The 17,908-nt window shown below is 39.9% G+C and overlaps 1 protein-coding gene across 1 annotated transcript in view; it reads left to right on the plus strand.

Annotated features, from left to right (window-relative positions):
* The window catches only part of plxnb2b (plexin b2b), a 115,205-nt gene extending 97,297 nt beyond the window's left edge, over positions 1 to 17,908 (plus strand). The window contains exons 21-37 of the mRNA XM_070830166.1: positions 394 to 573; positions 1,947 to 2,083; positions 3,761 to 3,861; positions 4,227 to 4,456; positions 5,785 to 5,966; positions 8,327 to 8,393; positions 8,734 to 8,880; positions 10,007 to 10,163; positions 11,077 to 11,177; positions 12,929 to 13,013; positions 13,427 to 13,578; positions 13,837 to 13,997; positions 15,559 to 15,706; positions 15,909 to 15,973; positions 16,110 to 16,185; positions 17,166 to 17,240; positions 17,804 to 17,908. Coding sequence (XP_070686267.1) covers positions 394 to 573; positions 1,947 to 2,083; positions 3,761 to 3,861; positions 4,227 to 4,456; positions 5,785 to 5,966; positions 8,327 to 8,393; positions 8,734 to 8,880; positions 10,007 to 10,163; positions 11,077 to 11,177; positions 12,929 to 13,013; positions 13,427 to 13,578; positions 13,837 to 13,997; positions 15,559 to 15,706; positions 15,909 to 15,973; positions 16,110 to 16,185; positions 17,166 to 17,240; positions 17,804 to 17,908 — 2,169 coding nt within the window. The remainder of the gene's footprint in view (positions 1 to 393; positions 574 to 1,946; positions 2,084 to 3,760; positions 3,862 to 4,226; positions 4,457 to 5,784; positions 5,967 to 8,326; positions 8,394 to 8,733; positions 8,881 to 10,006; positions 10,164 to 11,076; positions 11,178 to 12,928; positions 13,014 to 13,426; positions 13,579 to 13,836; positions 13,998 to 15,558; positions 15,707 to 15,908; positions 15,974 to 16,109; positions 16,186 to 17,165; positions 17,241 to 17,803) is intronic.

Below are 17,908 nucleotides of genomic sequence, written 5' to 3' on the forward strand. Positions count from 1 at the left end.
TTAAGCTAATTTCACCTTCCTTATATTTTAGACTGCATTACAATAATTGAAAGAATGTCTGTAGATACATAAGGGTGCTGCAGTGTTATATGCCGGGACTGTAGGATTGACTGGAACCGTGCCTGCAGTGTCTTATGTAAGAAATTACTTAGAATTGTGCTTACAATGAATATAATTTTAATCTTTCTAATTACTTTTGGCACTCGTAGTGGAACAGTTAAGAGCTGCTATAAACTTTCCACCCGTTACTAATGAAAATTCTTTCAATAATGTTTTTAATACTCATCATATGATGTGTCTACTTGATGGTGTATAAATGCAGTAATTAATTTCGCTCCCATGTAATTCAGGCGAGACACTTGCACGAGCATTACAGTCGATCTTCCCCTGCAGGGTCGTGGATTCTCCAGAGCAATGACAGCCAAAGAGGCTCAAGCCTTTGTGGGCGACGTTCCCTGTTTTGTCAACACGCTTCAGGATGACAAGCTGTTTCTGGACCCACCTTCGACCCCGCCCCGTGCTCGCTCCAGACGGCACCGCAGAGACACCCGGCCCGAGCTGCTGGATTTAACGGTCAGATCAGACAACTTATTGAGATCCTATACCACACTTACTCATATACAAGTAAAAGTCCTACAATGAAAATGTCATTTATGAAAAGGTATGTGACTGTAATCATGATATTTACGTACATAATGCCCCTGTGAGTTTATATTACTGTTGTATCATTATATTACTGAGGTGGAGCTAATTTTCAACTGCTTTACATAATGATTCATTACATTTTAATCTGATTATTTTCTCAATTAATCTTTTCTTCTTGATTTATTTCTTGGTTAATAAGAACGTGGTTCCAAATATTTAGAAATGCTTTCACAAATTCCCAGAGCCCAAAGTGACACCCTCATAAACCTTGTAAACCTTTTCCAACCTTAGTTCAGAACCCAAAATTATTAAGAACAAATTAAGATGGTTAAATTTTTATGAGAAAATGCAGCAAATACTCACATTTTAGAGGCTGTAACGATGAAGTCCTCCAGCCTTTTTCTCATGGAATATTATTTGAATTATTACCAAAGTAGTAATAACCAATTCATTGCCTAGTCTGACTAATCATTTTAGCACTACTGAAGTGAACTGTTGGATCATTTAATCTATAATAAAGCATAATATTTTATAAACTCTTCATATGTTTTGCATGCAAAAATCTTAGTAAATGAACTTGGAACTAAAGCTGTCGTATAAATTGCAGTGGAGTGTAAAGCAGAAATATGACAAAGCATGAAAATGAAATAGTCAACTATCAGTACCTTAAATGTGTACTTAAGTGCAGTACTTGAGTACGTGAATCACATTACATTATACCACTGGAGACTCATACACAGACTTGCAGATGAGGGCATGCATGCATCATAAATCTTTACTGTACTTCTCAAGGTGGGTCCTCTGTACATCTTGGGACCCCATTTTTTTCACTGGTTGAACAATTTTCATGTAGCTACAGGCCCTTATAATTACATTTAATTACAGCTGGAGCCGCAATTGTGATGAATACTGTAACCTCTCTGGGTAATTCCTCAATTGAGCTATTGTTAAATTTTTTGTGGTTATGTGCTGCAGAAAGAAGTGACACCTCAGGACTATCAATCGTACAGAATAACTATATAGTAAAAGCTTTATTATTAAGTATTAAACTCAATACATTTATGCATTTGTTCAGCTGATGTGGGCCCACTTACTAGCACATAGCCCCAGCACTTTAAAAAATACTGAAAGGCCCAGTAGCTGCTTTAGCACAACTGTGGGCAATTATGTAGATTCTCCTCCATCCCTGTTTCCTCTACAGCTCTGTCAAATCTTTACCATTTTCACTTACCTGAATCTCTTTGCTAAAATGTTATGAACTTGTGCAGATAATAAGATTCCCTCTTTGTGTTTATCCACAGATCAAGTTTGGGAAAGGGGAGTGGGTGGTCGGCTCTGTGCAGTACAAGAAAAACAATGATTTGTCACTCTACATTATCATCCCTGCTGTCATTGTGCCCATGCTCCTCATCATCGCTATCTCTGTCTACTGCTACAGGTGTGTTAAGCTATTTTAAGTTACTGTCACATCCAGTACAATGAAAGAAAAGTTAAAATGCTTCCAACTGCATTGTTAGAAAAATAGAAAAGGGGACGTTACTATTGTTTGGGGTCTAATTAGATGTCAGAGACGTGCAACTCCCTGTGTGACCTTTAATGAGCAAACTGTTACAAAACTCAAATAACAGAAATCCAAACAGACTTATTTTGAGATTTGAGAGGGGTAGTGCTGCGTAATTAGTACTGTCAGCATCAATCGCAGATATTAATGTTTTACAGCTTGATTGTCTGACACCCAAAACAGAATTACTGTCATTTTCTAAAACATGTCATCAGTTTAGAAATACATTTCAAAGCAAATCTCATAAAATAAGTGCTTAAAGAGAGGATCCAAGGTCTTCAGTATCCCAAATAGATGACGAAAAGCTTCAACAAAAAAAGCAATGAAAAAAAATCAACATTGTGTAACAGAAACATCATTCAACTTTGTCTTATTTTTTTAATTATCTTATGACGCCTCAGATTTATCTTGACATCCTGTGTAACATCCCCACACCAATATTGGGAACTATTTTAGCTTTATAGCTTTATAGCTTTATATTTCTTGAACTGTTTAACATTTATGGATCTCGACTTTGGCTTCAGTTTGAGAGAGACAAACTTGTTTAAAATGTTGACATTGTTTCTGCATGCAATGTAAATCAGCAGCACAAAGGAAAGGTTTGTTGATCAACAGCAGCAGAATGAAGTGAACTAAACCAACTGAAAATAATGAGGCTGGTGGGCTGTCTGTGTATCATCTATAGACTGTAACCTACTGATGATCTTTTGTTACATAATATTACTTCAGATACTTTTTTCAATTGCTTTTGAATAGCTTAATAGCCCGCTGCACTTGCTAAATAAACATTGTAGTTTGCTGGGTTAGAGTTGTGTGTTAATGTCAAGTTTTTTGCTTGGGGGGAATATGTTTAGTATTCTAAGGCTAAAAGCATCATTTATTCCAGCACACTAACAAAAACTTTCATTTCAAGCCAGTCTAATCTGTTATATCACAGTATAGGGACTTACTTGAAGGATTACTAGTCATATGGGGATTTTACAGCCAAAGGTAGTACAAAAATTCCAAATTTGTCTGTGATTCAAAAAAGTATATTCTCTTCGTAACTTTCTTTCACCATTAATTTGTACGTACAGTTTGTTTTTATTTTTCAGTCAATACTTTTTTATTATATTATTCTATATTATATTATTATATCTTATATTGCACTTCTAATAACATACTTTCTGCTCTGTATACAGTGTTGCGTATATGGTATTTTTGTGTTGGCAAAAAATGTAATAGCTTATCCTCCTTAATTTCTGTGTGTCACCAGTTCAGTCTATGCATCCTAGAGGAAAAAAGAGTTGTGTGTTTGCCAGGTGATGTGTCTGGCACAGGTCATGCATTAGTGCAATTTGCTCATTTTCAGCTGAATATTTATAAAACACCTACGTCAGGAGCAACGAACCCACAGTGATGGAGTAATAACAGAGCTAATATGATGCTTTTGGGATATTTGAAGATTTGAGTTCAAACAATTAGACCTCTGATGATAATTTTTTAAAGAAGTTAAAATCCTTTCTTCTCACAAACTTTGCTTTCATGACTCATGTGTTTGGGGAATCTGTGCAGGCGAAAGAGTCAGCAGGCAGAGAGGGAGTACGAGAAGGTGAAACACCAACTTGAGAATCTGGAGGAGAGCGTACGGGATCGCTGCAAGAAAGAATTCACAGGTACCAACAGTGAAGTTGTGCGAAAGCTCAACAATGTTGCTATTGCTCTACAAAGGATCCATGTTTCTAAGAAGTTATAAAGTAATGAAGTGCCTCATAGCTCCAATTACATTTCTTTGATGTATTGTACTGCGCTGAATTAAATAAATTCTCCTTAGCATCCTGTTATCATCGTTATGAGAAGCAGTTTTTGCAGTAACAGTAATGGAAAACAATCTTTCACAGCTGAAATAATTTTCCAGGCAACGCTTTCTCTTCACTGGCTCTTGCAACATAATGATTGAGACAGATGAGCAGCACACGAATGACAAAAGCTGCTTATTAAAAAGGGACATTTTCACTATTTTCTTGTGTCCCTCTTGCAGACTTGATGATCGAGATGGAGGACCACACCAACGAGCTAAGCGAGGGACGAATCCCCTTCCTGGACTACAAAACCTACACCGACCGCGTGTTCTTCTTGCCCTCCAAGGACGGTGCTAATGACGTGATGATCACAGGAAAGCTAGACATCCCAGAGGCTCGACGGGCCATTGTGACACAGGCGCTCAACCAGTTCTCCAACCTCCTGAACTCCAAGACCTTCCTCATTAATGTAATTATACTGCACATGGATGTATCAGGGAACGGTCAGCTGTGGTCATAGACTGATAATGACTGCATATAGTACACACAAGGTGTCTAACATTTGACCTTTGCAAAGAGATAGATGTGCAGATTTTTTCCACTTCAGTCCAGACTGAAACATCTCAGCAACTATTCAATGGATTGCCATTGAATAGAAACCAAAAAGGCTTTGGTTTAGGACCAAAGACTTACTATTCCCTCAGCTGTACTTTGTGTTTAGTTAGTTTAGTTAGTAAATGCTAGATTCCTAGCACGCTAAACTAAATGGTGAACATAATATGCGTGAGCTGCTTTAACATCAGCAGCCATCAGCTAGCACGAAGCACGACCTTGGAGTGGCTGCTTTAAAAAGATCCTGTTTCCTTGGAGCGCCAATCATTTAAACCATACAATAAGTGTATTTGTTAGGTTTTTACATTAATAAAAGGCTGGCATAATGTTTTGTTTTTAGTTTTCCTCCTCTTAGCTCAATTTAGTGAAGCTCCGTGAACACTGAACCACATCCTTGAGCATGTGCAGTGACCTCTCTTTTATTTGTAGCTACTCAGAATTTGAAACTACAGTTGTGGCATTGTTTCTGAATAAACTAAGCTTCAAAAGGCCTTGTTCATCATAATGAAAGAGTTTGTGACAATATGTTTTTTCTTTTAGGTATTTTAACAGTGTTAAATCAGGCTGCGGCCTCCTAAAATGTAGCAGGATAAAAACTATTGGTTTTAGTTGCTTCAGAGGATTTGCTAGTTATAGTTAAAAAGGTAAAATCATGCCTGCTTTATCTTTAATGACATGGATCAACTTGTACTCAACTTGTAAATCACACGTGTGAATTTGCCTCTCGCAATGCAGATGATGCACTATCCCCTGCATTTGTTAGCTTTCAAAATCCAAAACCACAGTCATTACACTGTAAGGTCATTTTCATCATTTCTGAATTAAGGCTCTCTTTCCTTGATTGAAGGACTTTGTAATATTTTTGTTAGTGGAGTAGAGTATTTGGAAGTGTGAAGCAGAAGACATAGCAGAGGGAGACGTGTGAAGATTCCTACTAATCCAATTCTGCTGGCACAGAAACAGTCTCTGAGGTGTTAACTACGTATGTGTGGGTGATTCCATTTCTGCTAATTGGTATCTTTTCTAAGCCATAATATTTTACAGGGCAGAATTGAATTTACCTTGATAATTACTGTTTTCACTAACATTAGTCTTTTGATTTGATTTAAATGCATATTATGTTTGATTTACTTGCAGGCTTCATCAGGATCACTAATTTAACTGTGTTTGGTGTTGTGTTTGTAGTTTATCCGTACCCTGGAGCGCAGTCATGACTTCAATGCCAGGGCCAAAGTGTACTTTGCCTCCCTGCTGACAGTGGCTCTGCATGGGAAACTGGAGTACTACACCGATATTATGAGAACGCTGCTGCTGGAGCTGATGGAGGAATACGTCCACAGCAAGAACCCCAAACTCATGCTGCGCAGGTGAGTGAAGAGCAACTCACTGCTGCTCCTCATTACATGCTGGTGCAGTCAGATAATGTGCTACAGATAGAAGAAGTTCTGTAAAGCGAAGATATCATGACAATTAAGTTATCATGGTGGCTTTTTAGCCACACCAGCAGAGTAGTTCTATGTATAGCAATATTAGTCTGTTATCCAATTATGTCCAGAACTGTTGGATGAAATGCCATTAAATTTTATACAGATATTGTATTAACGTTCCTCACATGAATCCTACTGACTTGGGTGTTCCCCTGACTTTTCATTTAGCACCACCAACAGGTCAACGTTTTTACATATGGAGTGAAATATTTGAACATCTATAGGATGAATTTGCCTTAAATTTTCTCTTACCTGTCAGGATCAAATGCATTGACTTTGGTCAATCATTAGTCACCATCATCAGGTCAGGATTTACCTATACTTTGGTTTGTGACCTCCAACACTAATGACATTCACATCAGCCTCAGTTGTAGCTAATTAGAAAGTGTAAGCACTGTCATTGAGAGCATGTTGACATGCTGATGTTTATTTAATTTATTTTGTTGGAAACACTGCTGTCCTGTAGTTCATCCTCACAGATCTGCCAGCGTGGCAGTAGACCCTCAGCGGTCCTTATTTCTCAGCTCTATAATCAGAATCTCCCCATATCTAAACCCTGGCAGCAGGATTTTTAACATTTTAGGAGGACTGGGATTCACTTCAAGAGACAGAGGATTGTTTCATTCTGTTGCCATGTTTTCTGTTGAATTATACACTGACTACTGTAGTCCACTATCAAGAGCCAGACTGTTGCTTGATCTATTCCACTCCTCCTCCTTCTGTTTCTCCTTCTGTTTTTTTTCTTCCTTGGATTCCCAGCACAAAGTGCTTGATGATTCTTCTTTTGCCCTCTTCTTCATCTTCTGTTCCTACAGCTTCTGACAAATGGACCAAGGCTAAAAATTGCTTTTGGTCCATAAATGTTTTTAATTTCCCTGAATACATTAGACAAATTGCACTGGCTTTCTGTGAGTTGCTTAAGGTCGTAATCCTTTGTCAGTGGACATTTCTAATAAAAAAAAAAGGGGCACTCACCCTAATGTTTTGTATAAATAAGCTCCTCTCAATCTTGATCACAACAACTTCCATCAGCTAAAGTGTAATTCACCTGCACTCCTTTAGCCAACATCTAATGTGACCCACTTTCTATTCTAATAATTACCCTTTTCACCAAGAGGAGAGATCGGTTCTTATATTACAAAGATTAGCTATGCATTATTTAAAAGTCATTTAAAAATAATGTTGTGATTGGCATGAAATTATGACTCATTATTGTTAAATTAATTGGTATTTTTAGGAACTTGTCAAATACTGTGGATGTTTTTCTCTGATATTTCTTAATATTAATTGCTCAGTGGTTCCTCCATTGGCAACATCTCATAAGTCCTTTGTAGTATTAGAGTGTGTAAACATTCAAGTGATGATTTGAGTAAATAGCTTCCAGAAAAGAGTCTCCAATTTTAGCGGTCTTTGTTCTTTACTTTTTCCTTCACTGTAATGATCATGTCAAGGTCAGATCATCCACTGATGGCTGCCTTCCCTCCCCCAGCAGGGCCCACTTGTCTGACAGTACAGTCGCTCATCACTGCTGGGAGGGGGTTATGTGATCTGAACTGTCTGCTGTGCCTGGGCACGCTGTGACTGGCTGTTATGCAAGCACACATCTTAATTATCCCCCAATGGAGAGGCTCATTATGCTGATTAGGCCATTGTGCCAACACAGGCCCCCCTATATACAAGATATCTAATTAGGCATGCTAGCAGCTAACAACGGGCGACACCAGTGGATAGCTGACATTAGGATGGACGATCTGTCAAGTGACCACCGACATGACTTTTGAATTTTAAAAAATCCTGACAATGTCAAGCTGTGCAGAAATATCCCTTGTTGACATTTTGTAGATGTCTTAAGAAAGTGTTTCAAAATTTTGTAGAGGGTCCAATAACAATGGTCCAAAACACGTATTACCTTATATTCAACTTCGAACTTTAACTTTACGATCCCAAGAGGCAATTTGTCTGGCAACAAGGTAAAACACAGTATACAGGCATAAAAATAAAACATTATACATTGCCATTTGTTTTCACATATTTTGTAATCTGTTTTAGTAGCCTAACTTTCCACACTGGAAACAATGAAACTGTCCATTATGGCCAAGTGATTATTTCTCAGGGTAACTTCAGGTTTCAGAATTTAAGTTGCATGATATGAAAATACTGACATACATTAATACAGCGAAATGATTACATTTCACTCTTACAATAAATTTAAAAACTGCTCATGTCATGTGTTTTATCAGATCAGAGACAGTGGTGGAAAGGATGCTGTGTAATTGGATGTCTATCTGCCTTTACCAGTTTTTGAAGGTAACATTTTTGGTCACTTAAAATGAATTAAATGAAATGTGTTAATATGTTTCTGTACTGTAAGGTAGCCTCAACATATATATTTTTTAAACTGCTAATGAATTCAGTGCTGATTTTTCTTCTGTGTGATCACTAAATTGCTTATGTAGAAAATGTGTATAATGACATGCTACAACATCAAACTACAGGCTTTTTCTATCATTAGTGCTCAGTATTGATAATGTGCATTTATCTGTCTTCTAAACTGCTAATCACAACAATTAGCTTCTTGACAACATCTGAGACAACTTCTTGGCTTTGTGTGCTTGTGGGTGTGTGTTTGTGTGTGTGCTTGTACCAGGACTCTGCAGGCGAGCCCCTGTACAAACTGTTCCGAGCCATCAAACACCAGATCGAGAAAGGGCCTGTGGACGCTAGAGTGAAGAAAGCCAAGTACACTCTCAACGACACTGGCCTGCTGGGCGACGATGTAGAGTACTCTGTCCTGGTGAGATGGATGGACACCCCCCACCCCCAACACAAACACACACAAACACACACAAAGACCCCCATACAAACACAACCAGAAACTCAGAAAAACTGCACACACTGCCTTGAGATTGCATGGCGTTTTGTGCCTGGCGAGAAACACAAACATGCACACACTCACAGTGCAGTTGCCATGGTAACCACCGAAAACCCCACAGGCGACTGCCCGCTTTTGTGTGACATCCATTTTCAGTGTCAATGTTCTCGGCTTAAAAACGACACAGGCAACGCATTCCACTATAGCAGTGAAATGCACGGAATCAGTGAAAGTACTACAAGTCGGTACAAGTATAGAGTACAAGCCACCACCGCAAACCCTTGTCGACCTTGCAACCTGCACCTGCTCTGTATCCATTTGGGTAGCTTTCGGGAGTCAGGAAAAGCCTGTGTGTCTCGCTTTGGTATCGTGTTTCAATAATGGAAGCTAATGTGAACACAGCTGTTTTCTGTTAAAGTCAGCACAAATAAAAAGACCCATGGGTAATGGCGTTGTCGAGGACAATTATCAAATTAGTCTGAATTACACGTCTCCCACCGTGATGGATCGCATTCTGTGATTGAATTACAGAGGGAGAAAAAACACGATGAGCTTAGATTTCACAGCCAGACAGAGTGTTTCCTATTGGATTTAATTCACAGCGTGCTTTTCCCATTCACCACAAATGCAGACAGCCTTATGAGGGTTGCTGCCCCCATGTTTGGATCTGTCGAGCGGTCAGTTAGTTATTTCTGACAGAGTGACTGAGTGGGGGAGGCGAGGTGGGTCAGAGTTTGCTCCTGCTGAGCCTTGGTCATTAGCTGGCCAAGGTGACAGGCATCCCCTTAGGTGTCACAGAGGAGTGCGTGTGTGCTTACTTACTTACCGAAGCCCGGTTGCCATGACAACAACATCCCGACAGAGGGACTCGGCGTGTGGGTTTGCTATTATGGGTGGGTGGCTGGGTGCTCTAGCCATGTTTGAATATTTCTGCATATTTGTCATTTGTGTGTGTAGGTGCCACAGTCTATGGTAGGTGCACATTGTCTGCACACACTGTTACCACGTGGGCTTCATGTTTGTGTCTGTGTATGTGTGTGTTTGCCAGACCCTGCAAGTGCTGGTGCAGGGCGAGGGGCCAGATGTGACGCCTGTCAAGGTGTTGAACTGTGACACCATCTCTCAGGTGAAGGAGAAGATCATAGAGCAGGTGTACAGGAACCTGCCATATTCCCAGCGGCCCAAGGTCGACAGTGTCACACTGGGTGAGTAAATGAGGGCCACGTAAGAGGAGAATGAGTTGAAGTAGAAATGTCTAATACTGATGAATAATGTAAAGGTTACAGGGAATGGTGAGGATGTCAAAATGGAGAAGCTATTTCAGTCCTGACTGAAATGCATTTTTAATTAAATCAGAATGCATTCGTCCCAATAAGCAATGGATTATTTATTCAAGTTTAACTTAATTTAATAGGTTATTTTGATGATGATCTCACTCCTTTTTCCTTCTCTGTGTTTGTGGAATAAGAAAAGCTTCATTGAGAATGAGAACTTATTCAGTGTCAGCAACACGAAGAAAGCCTCCATCCCTAAACAAAGTTTTACTTGCTACTGTAGTCAGAAACCTTGGGGACTGACTTGAAAGGCTAAAGCTCTATAGACATTTTCTAACTTCAAAGCCATATCGTATTCCCACGCATGCTGTAGATCTCATTCCTTTATACATTTTAGATAAGCAGAGATCCGTCTTCTTTCATGGTGAATCAGAGAGATAACCCCCTTATATTTGGTGGTACTTGTAAATGAATCATATGTCGCAGATGGTGTTGAGCTCAGGTCTGCAGCGGTGTCGGATTTTTTCTAAACTGAAAATGTAAGGGTGCAAATCACAGTTTAGATTTAGATTGAAATTATTCTGAAAATATGGATCTGCTACTTCTCCTCTCAAAATGAACTCATGCGTGTCAATTAAGCCTAGGATAGAGAGACAGGCAGATAAAAAGGAGGGGTAGCTGAATTTATTTAAGGCCACAATATTACATGGTAACCTTAGGGTAATACTGGCCCGTCATGAAATAAATGCAACCAGGAATGAGAAATAAGTATGGTAACAATTTGTCAAACATTGCAGTGCACCTCCATCATCTTCAACTTCCTCTTCCTTTTCCTTCACCACAGAGTGGCGCCCGGGCTCAACGGGGCAGATTTTGTCAGATCTGGACTTGACTTCCCAGAAAGAGGGCAGGTGGAGACGCATCAACACCCTGGCACACTACAACGTGAGTACTGACAAAATTGTGTGTCCTGATTAAACATGTTTTAAAAAAAAAAAAATGAAGACTGGAAATAGCAAGGAATGTGAGTAGGCAGAGGGGAAGTAAATAGCTGTATGTGGGCGTGCGGATGTGAAAGGGGTTGCCTATTTTCACGCCATTTCAGTCAGAGGCTGAGCCGTGCATCTTGTGTCATGGTGGCGTGTGTGAAATCTATGTCTGCTGCACATATACAAATCAGCAGACATTAGATAATGATCTGATTGACTGGAGGCTTAATACCACAAAACTGTTTTCGATCAATTTCATAGTTTTTGCAACTTGTCAAATCAATGTGCAGACACGTTGACATGTTTAAAAACATGTTTTTCTGAATTGTATCGTGACAACGACATGCCAGCATTAGCTAAAAGAATCTGGCAGTGCACTGAGAGTATGAATATATGATAATGCCTGGTCTGGCTTTGCTCTTGTCTCTCATAATGTCTTGTCAGTTCTTAAAGGAACAGTTCAACATTTTGGCAAGTGCACTTATTAGCCTTCTAGCCAAGAGTTAGATGAGAAGATTGATACCACTTTCATATGTGTTATATGAATCCACAGCCAGCAGCCAGCTGGATCCTGTTTGAGCTAAGCTAAGCTAAGCTAACCTGCTGCTGGCTGTAGCTTTATCTTTAACAGCTGGGCAGGAAAGTGATATCAATATTTTCATCTGAGTTTTTGCCAGAAAGCAAAAGTTGAATTATTCCATAACTCTCTAGTCTTTAACAGCAGACATAGACTATTAGGAACTAGCTGGTGAACAAAGTGGAGCATTTAGCAGCTAAAGAGGCTATAGATATATAGATTCTTTGGTAGAGACCAAAAACAGAGTTAAAACACAGTTATAATAGGTTTGCATTCATTGTTTGGACAGAAACATAATAACATGACAATGATATGTTGCTTCATATGTGCTGGTTGTGTGAATAGCCAACTGTTTGCTACCACTTTGCCTTATCAGCTTAAAAAGGTGATGATATGTTATGATATGATGATGGTGACCAAAAAACACCCCATTACTGCAGGGTTATTAAGCATTATGAAATGTGTTAGCTGTTGTATCTTTAGTGAATGTGAGCAAGATGGAACATTTACAAAAAATATCTTTGTTTCCACAAATCAAGAATCCAAGAAAGCACCAGACTGCAGATTCTCTATATTGTTTGCATTCATTAGTTTAGCAACATGCTTTGCCATGCCACATTTCTCATCACCTGGCAGTTGATAATGCCTGGTCTGGCTTTGCTCTTGTCAGCTCTCAATGGCGACAGAAAGCCACTAAATCTTCTTGGCACTGTATTGATCCTCAGAAAACAAAGGTCACTCACAAATATCCCCTTCTTGTCCTGCTTTTCAGCCACTTAAATCCCCTTTTTTCAAAGGTATTTCTCTTCTTTTCATCCTACCCGCTGATGTCTTGCAGTCGTTCTTAGTAGACTGCCTTGCTGCTATAGATTCATTGGCTGTGTTAGACTAGTGCTAATCACAGTATTTGTAGGGTCAATAAAGGGTTGACGCCAAAGAAAATGGCCTGTAAATACCCCAATAAAGACCCACTGTTGCTGTCCACTCAATCGCATTGATTATGAATTAGTTCTGGGGCACTAAAAGAGACTGCTGACCTCAGTCACAGTACCTATTAAATGCAAGGCGTGTGAAGTAAGTATGTATTGTTGTGCTTGTATTTTCTGTCTAACAAACGACTTTCATTCCAGGTGCGAGATAACGCCACATTAGTCTTGTCCAGAGTGCTTCACACTCAGCAGAACTATGACCAGAACCAGGAAAACCACGAAGAGCGTATGTGTCTTTTAAATACAATATACTGTACACATAAACACATTCTTGTTGAACCAAAACAAACATAGATCAGGTGTGTACTGACGAATGTAATGCTTGCCTTTGTTTCTTTTCCCCAGGGCTTTTGTCAACAATCCCTACTCTCATTTAACATGCTAATACATCCTCTTTTATGTATAGCACACTTTTAGATTATGCTGAAATGAAGTGCACTTTTATCTTCCGCCTTTTTATATGCATTTTAGAATAGTTTATTCTTTATCATTTCTACTTGAATATTCTCTCTGCATTCAAATTCAGTTGGCATGCACCCTCCATTTTTATCATCTGAATGTGTTCTGTGGAGATGTGCATGAATAAATAAGGAGTACAATTATTAAAAGGCGGTTTAAAGAGTTGTTTTTCCCCAATAGGGAATGCTCTGTTGGAAGATGACAAGGTGTTTCACTTGGTGAGGCCAGCAGACGAACTGGATGAGATCAAATCTAAACGAGGAAGCATAAAGGACAAGTCGATGACCAAAGCCATTACAGAGATCTATCTAACACGACTCCTTTCTGTCAAGGTATGAAGACAGAATCATTGACTCAATCACACATTTGTTAGTTAGTTACACAAAAGACTGTGGCAAATTTTTGCTTTTCAGTTAAAAAGCCAACTTCTAGGTTTGGATGGGGCAGAAAATGTTAAAATACTCTCAGATAAGCCTAAATATCTATAGCACACTCACATTGTATGCAAATAGCTATGTCTCAGGGCTTTGATATTTCTGGCCCTGCTCTCAATCTCTACTCTGTCTCACATTATTTGTGGCCCCTTTCAGGGAACACTGCAGCAGTTTGTGGATGACTTCTTCCGCAGCGTGCTGTGCTCCGGGGCAGTGGTGCCGCCGGCAGTCAAATATTTCTTTGACTTCCTGGATGAGCAAGCGCTGAAACACAACAATGTGGATGAGGAGACCATCCATATCTGGAAGACTAATAGGTAAAAGTACTGCAAGCCACTGCTAGTCGCCCTCGTTTGAATGCACTGTAATTAGTGGTAGACAAAGTACTCAGATCCTTTATGTAAGTGGAATGTAAATCATTGTCTGGAATCTCAATCTCAAGCTCTCTTTTGAAATATAGGATCATTTTACCTCTTTGGGTGTCTAACAGTGAAGAAATGAAACGATCTGAGAAGTTAAGAGGGAAATATATTATAAAACCAAATATTTTAAAGTCTGAAAGAAGAAACTATATCCGTCAAGTGTATGTAGTGGGACAACATTTACAATATGTCCCTCTGAAATATACTGGAGTAGAAGTATAAAGTCGCATGAAATGGAAATACCCCTCCCTCAAATTAGTACTTAAATGCAACCGTCTGAGTCTGACCAACACCACAATGCCTGCGATACAGTAACTCTCCAAGAAAAAAAACTTATCTCAGAAAGAGCTGAATACAAATGCACAATTTCAGCTCTCTTAGTTTGCATTTGAAATCCCCCTGCTCCCATGTGACATTTAAGTGCATAAATTAGTGTCACGTCGGCTAAGGCTCAAGCATACAAGACGACGTGTTGCATGTAGATGCCAGTGATTGACGTTGGGCTGGCAAGAGAGCACCCACACAAGGACAAGAGATGAGCGATTTAATTACTTACTACACTCCACACCACATTCTGCATCCACCCGTTCTGTTTATCAAATCAACTGAGGGCCATGTATTAAATATGAATGTGTGTATGAGGCACAACAACAAACAAACATGGTAATTATGTCCCAAGCTAATTTAATTCTGTGATTATAGCAACATTGCTATTTTTGTGCTTCTATTGTATCCTCACTGCTGCATTCCCTGGAGATATTGCCAAACCAGTTTGAATTTTACACGGTGTGCGTTTCATGTCTCAGATGGCGGGGCATTCGCACCGATCAGGGAGGAGAGTTTTTTTTGGGAACTACTCTACTTTTCTTTTGAATTCACAAGCTGACACAAGGTTGGAAAGTGTATGGACTGTGTTTTTTTTTGCTGTTCAGAAGGGAAATTAGCGAGACTACACGAGCAAATGTTCATCGGTGCTTTAGGTTGTTAAGCTGGACGGGAACTTAAAAGGTCAAAGTTTTGGTGTTACTGTAGCATTTCTAATCACTATTTGTGAGATTAGGCAAGCATCATTGACTGTTGCTTCCCATAGATCCCTTTTGTTATTAAGAAATAAGTCTTCTGGGTAATTTTTTTTTTTTTTTCGTTTCATTTTCTTTTAACAGCAATGATTCGCAGGGAGGTCAGTATCATATGAAATAGTAATATTAAGTGACAGTCAAAGGTATTGTTCTGAATAAACTGACACCTACGAGAGAGGCTTTTCTCCAGCCCTGTCATTATCTTGTGCTGCATTCAATTGCACCTCAGGCAAGTGCTCTCACACATGAAATGCCTCCCTGATTCAAATGAATTCATAGATGTAATGCGTTTGATGAGATTTTCCCCCCCTTCTGAAGCAATAATAATGATAACAACCGCAATAATAGACTGCTTTCTTGCCGTTTTTCTTCGGCAGCCTTCCTCTGCGGTTCTGGGTGAACATCCTCAAGAATCCCCACTTCACCTTTGACGTCCACGTGTCTGAAGTGGTGGACGCCTCGCTCTCTGTCATCGCCCAGACCTTCATGGACGCCTGCACCAAGAGCGAGCACAAACTCAGCCGGGTGAGTGGAGACGAGAAGGAGGAGGAGGAGAAGAGGGGGAGGGATGAGGTGAAAGAGCTAGAGGAAAGATGGGAGTAAAAGACGGAGGACGAGAACAAAGTGGTTTACATGAGAAGCGGAAAGGAGTGAAAAGAGGAATGTCAAAGCTCTGTCAATCTTAAGTGCCATTGTTTTCACCATTTTGTCCACTTTTTGTCTCTAGGACTCTCCAAGTAACAAACTACTCTATGCAAAGGAGATCTCCACCTACAAGAAGATGGTGGATGAGTAAGTCTTATCAGTCCTTTGTAATACGCTCTTAATCTTGGTTTAGAATGCGTCTTGACAAGATTTTACAATAACAATTGCATAATGTTTTGATTACCACCTCTTTTCTCGTGTGTGTGTGTGTGTGTGTGCATAGTTACTACAAGGGCATCAGGCAGATGGTGTCCGTCAGTGACCAGGACATGAACACTCATCTGGCAGAGGTGTCACGGGTGAGAAACGCAGCTGTCAATTTCTGTGCCACTTAGATTAGCCTGCTATTGAAGTTATAATCCTCAAGATTTCAGTCCTTGGACATTTGGTGACACCTGTGGTTACCGTGGTAACAGCAAACGAGCAGCACTCCTTGAGCAGCTACTTTGTCAGAAAAGCCGAACGAAGTACGAAGATGCACCAGTTGTTTTTCTTACAACAGAAAAACAACTGGTGTATCTTCGTACTGTGCAGCCACCTTGTCACCTTGTTTGTCTGTCAATACTCAGCCTTTTTTCATCACTCCATCATGGGATCTGATTTCATACTGCACCCAGCGTGAGTAGTTTTCCACAAAACAACAGTGCACAGTAACAGGAGTTGGTTGCCTTTCTGAGAAGGCAGCTTGTCATCTGAAATTCTTCATCTAACAGGTCGCTAAGTGCTTTTGCAGCCACCTGCTTTTATGCAGATTTTCAATTTGCATGCGGAAATGCCGGAATTTCAGAAAACAACCTAAAATATTGCAAGAAAACTTTTTACACTTGGCCGAGGTGGAAAAGTTGACAAAAGTGCAATGAAAACAGATTTGGCGAATACATCGTGATGTACATGAAGCATGAGACTTCAATGTCTGCTGAAGCCTCTGCTCCACTGAAGACTGGAATTTAGTAGTTTTAATAGTATTTTTTGAAATTTGGTTAATTGTTGTGCTAAATTTGGATGGAAACTAAAGTGAATGGTCATTTTGTTTGAGTACTACCTGCAACATCCCTTGTGCGTCGGACGGTGTTTCACTTTCTCCGCCACCATGAAAATCTTATGGATTATAACTTCAATAAAATAATATGCCTCTCTGCAAAGGTTCCTTTTCTTATTATTGCCTCTACAAGTTGAATTTTTCTTTTTTTCTTTTAACCCCGAAAAGATGCATTGTTGATTGCTGTTTTTATGGTTTAGTTACATTTTCTCTTTAACCTTGAAATTGTCTGTTCTCCAGTCTCACACGGACAAACTGAACACACAAGTGGCTCTCCATCAGCTTTACCAGTACGCCAGCAAATACTATGACGGGGTAAGAGGCCCTACTCTTTCCTATCGCACCCAAAGGAGGCTATTCCACTGAATGCACTACTGCCCACTATATTATTGCTTTTCCTTTTTTCTCTCTTCACTCTTGATATGCCAGAAGAGTGACTGTATGAAATTTTAATTGAAAGCATTTCTGTGGGATGTGAATTGGAAAATTGCTCTGGGAATTGATTTTTAAGCGTCCATTGTGCATTGCCACTTGAGGTCATGAAAAGGGGATAAACAAAACCTAATGAACAAGTTGGATAAACAAATGGGGCTGTCAGTCTCCCCTAAGTGGGGCTCACAAACAATAACAGCTTATATGACGTGACCGTTGATGTCAAATAACACCATCCTCTCCTCCCACTCTCCACCCTTTTTCCTCCTCTTTGTCCTGTGCTCATTCTCGATCCGTCTCCCCTGTCCTTGTTTCGTCACTTTTCCGACATTCCTCCTTTGCCCTCCTCTGCATAATTCTCCCTCTTCCTTCTCTTTGATTATTATTTCGGACTTCTCCCTCATTCTCCCTCATTCTGCCCTTCGCACCTTCCATCCCTCTTTTAGATCATCGCATCCCTAGACGAGGACCCAGCTGCCCAGACTAAACAGCTGACCCTGCGGCTCCAGCAGATAGCAGCCGCCCTGGAAAACAAAGTGACTGATCTCTAA

Source organism: Pempheris klunzingeri, chromosome 5 (genome assembly GCF_042242105.1).
Source record: "Pempheris klunzingeri isolate RE-2024b chromosome 5, fPemKlu1.hap1, whole genome shotgun sequence".
Lineage (NCBI taxonomy): Eukaryota > Metazoa > Chordata > Actinopteri > Acropomatiformes > Pempheridae > Pempheris > Pempheris klunzingeri.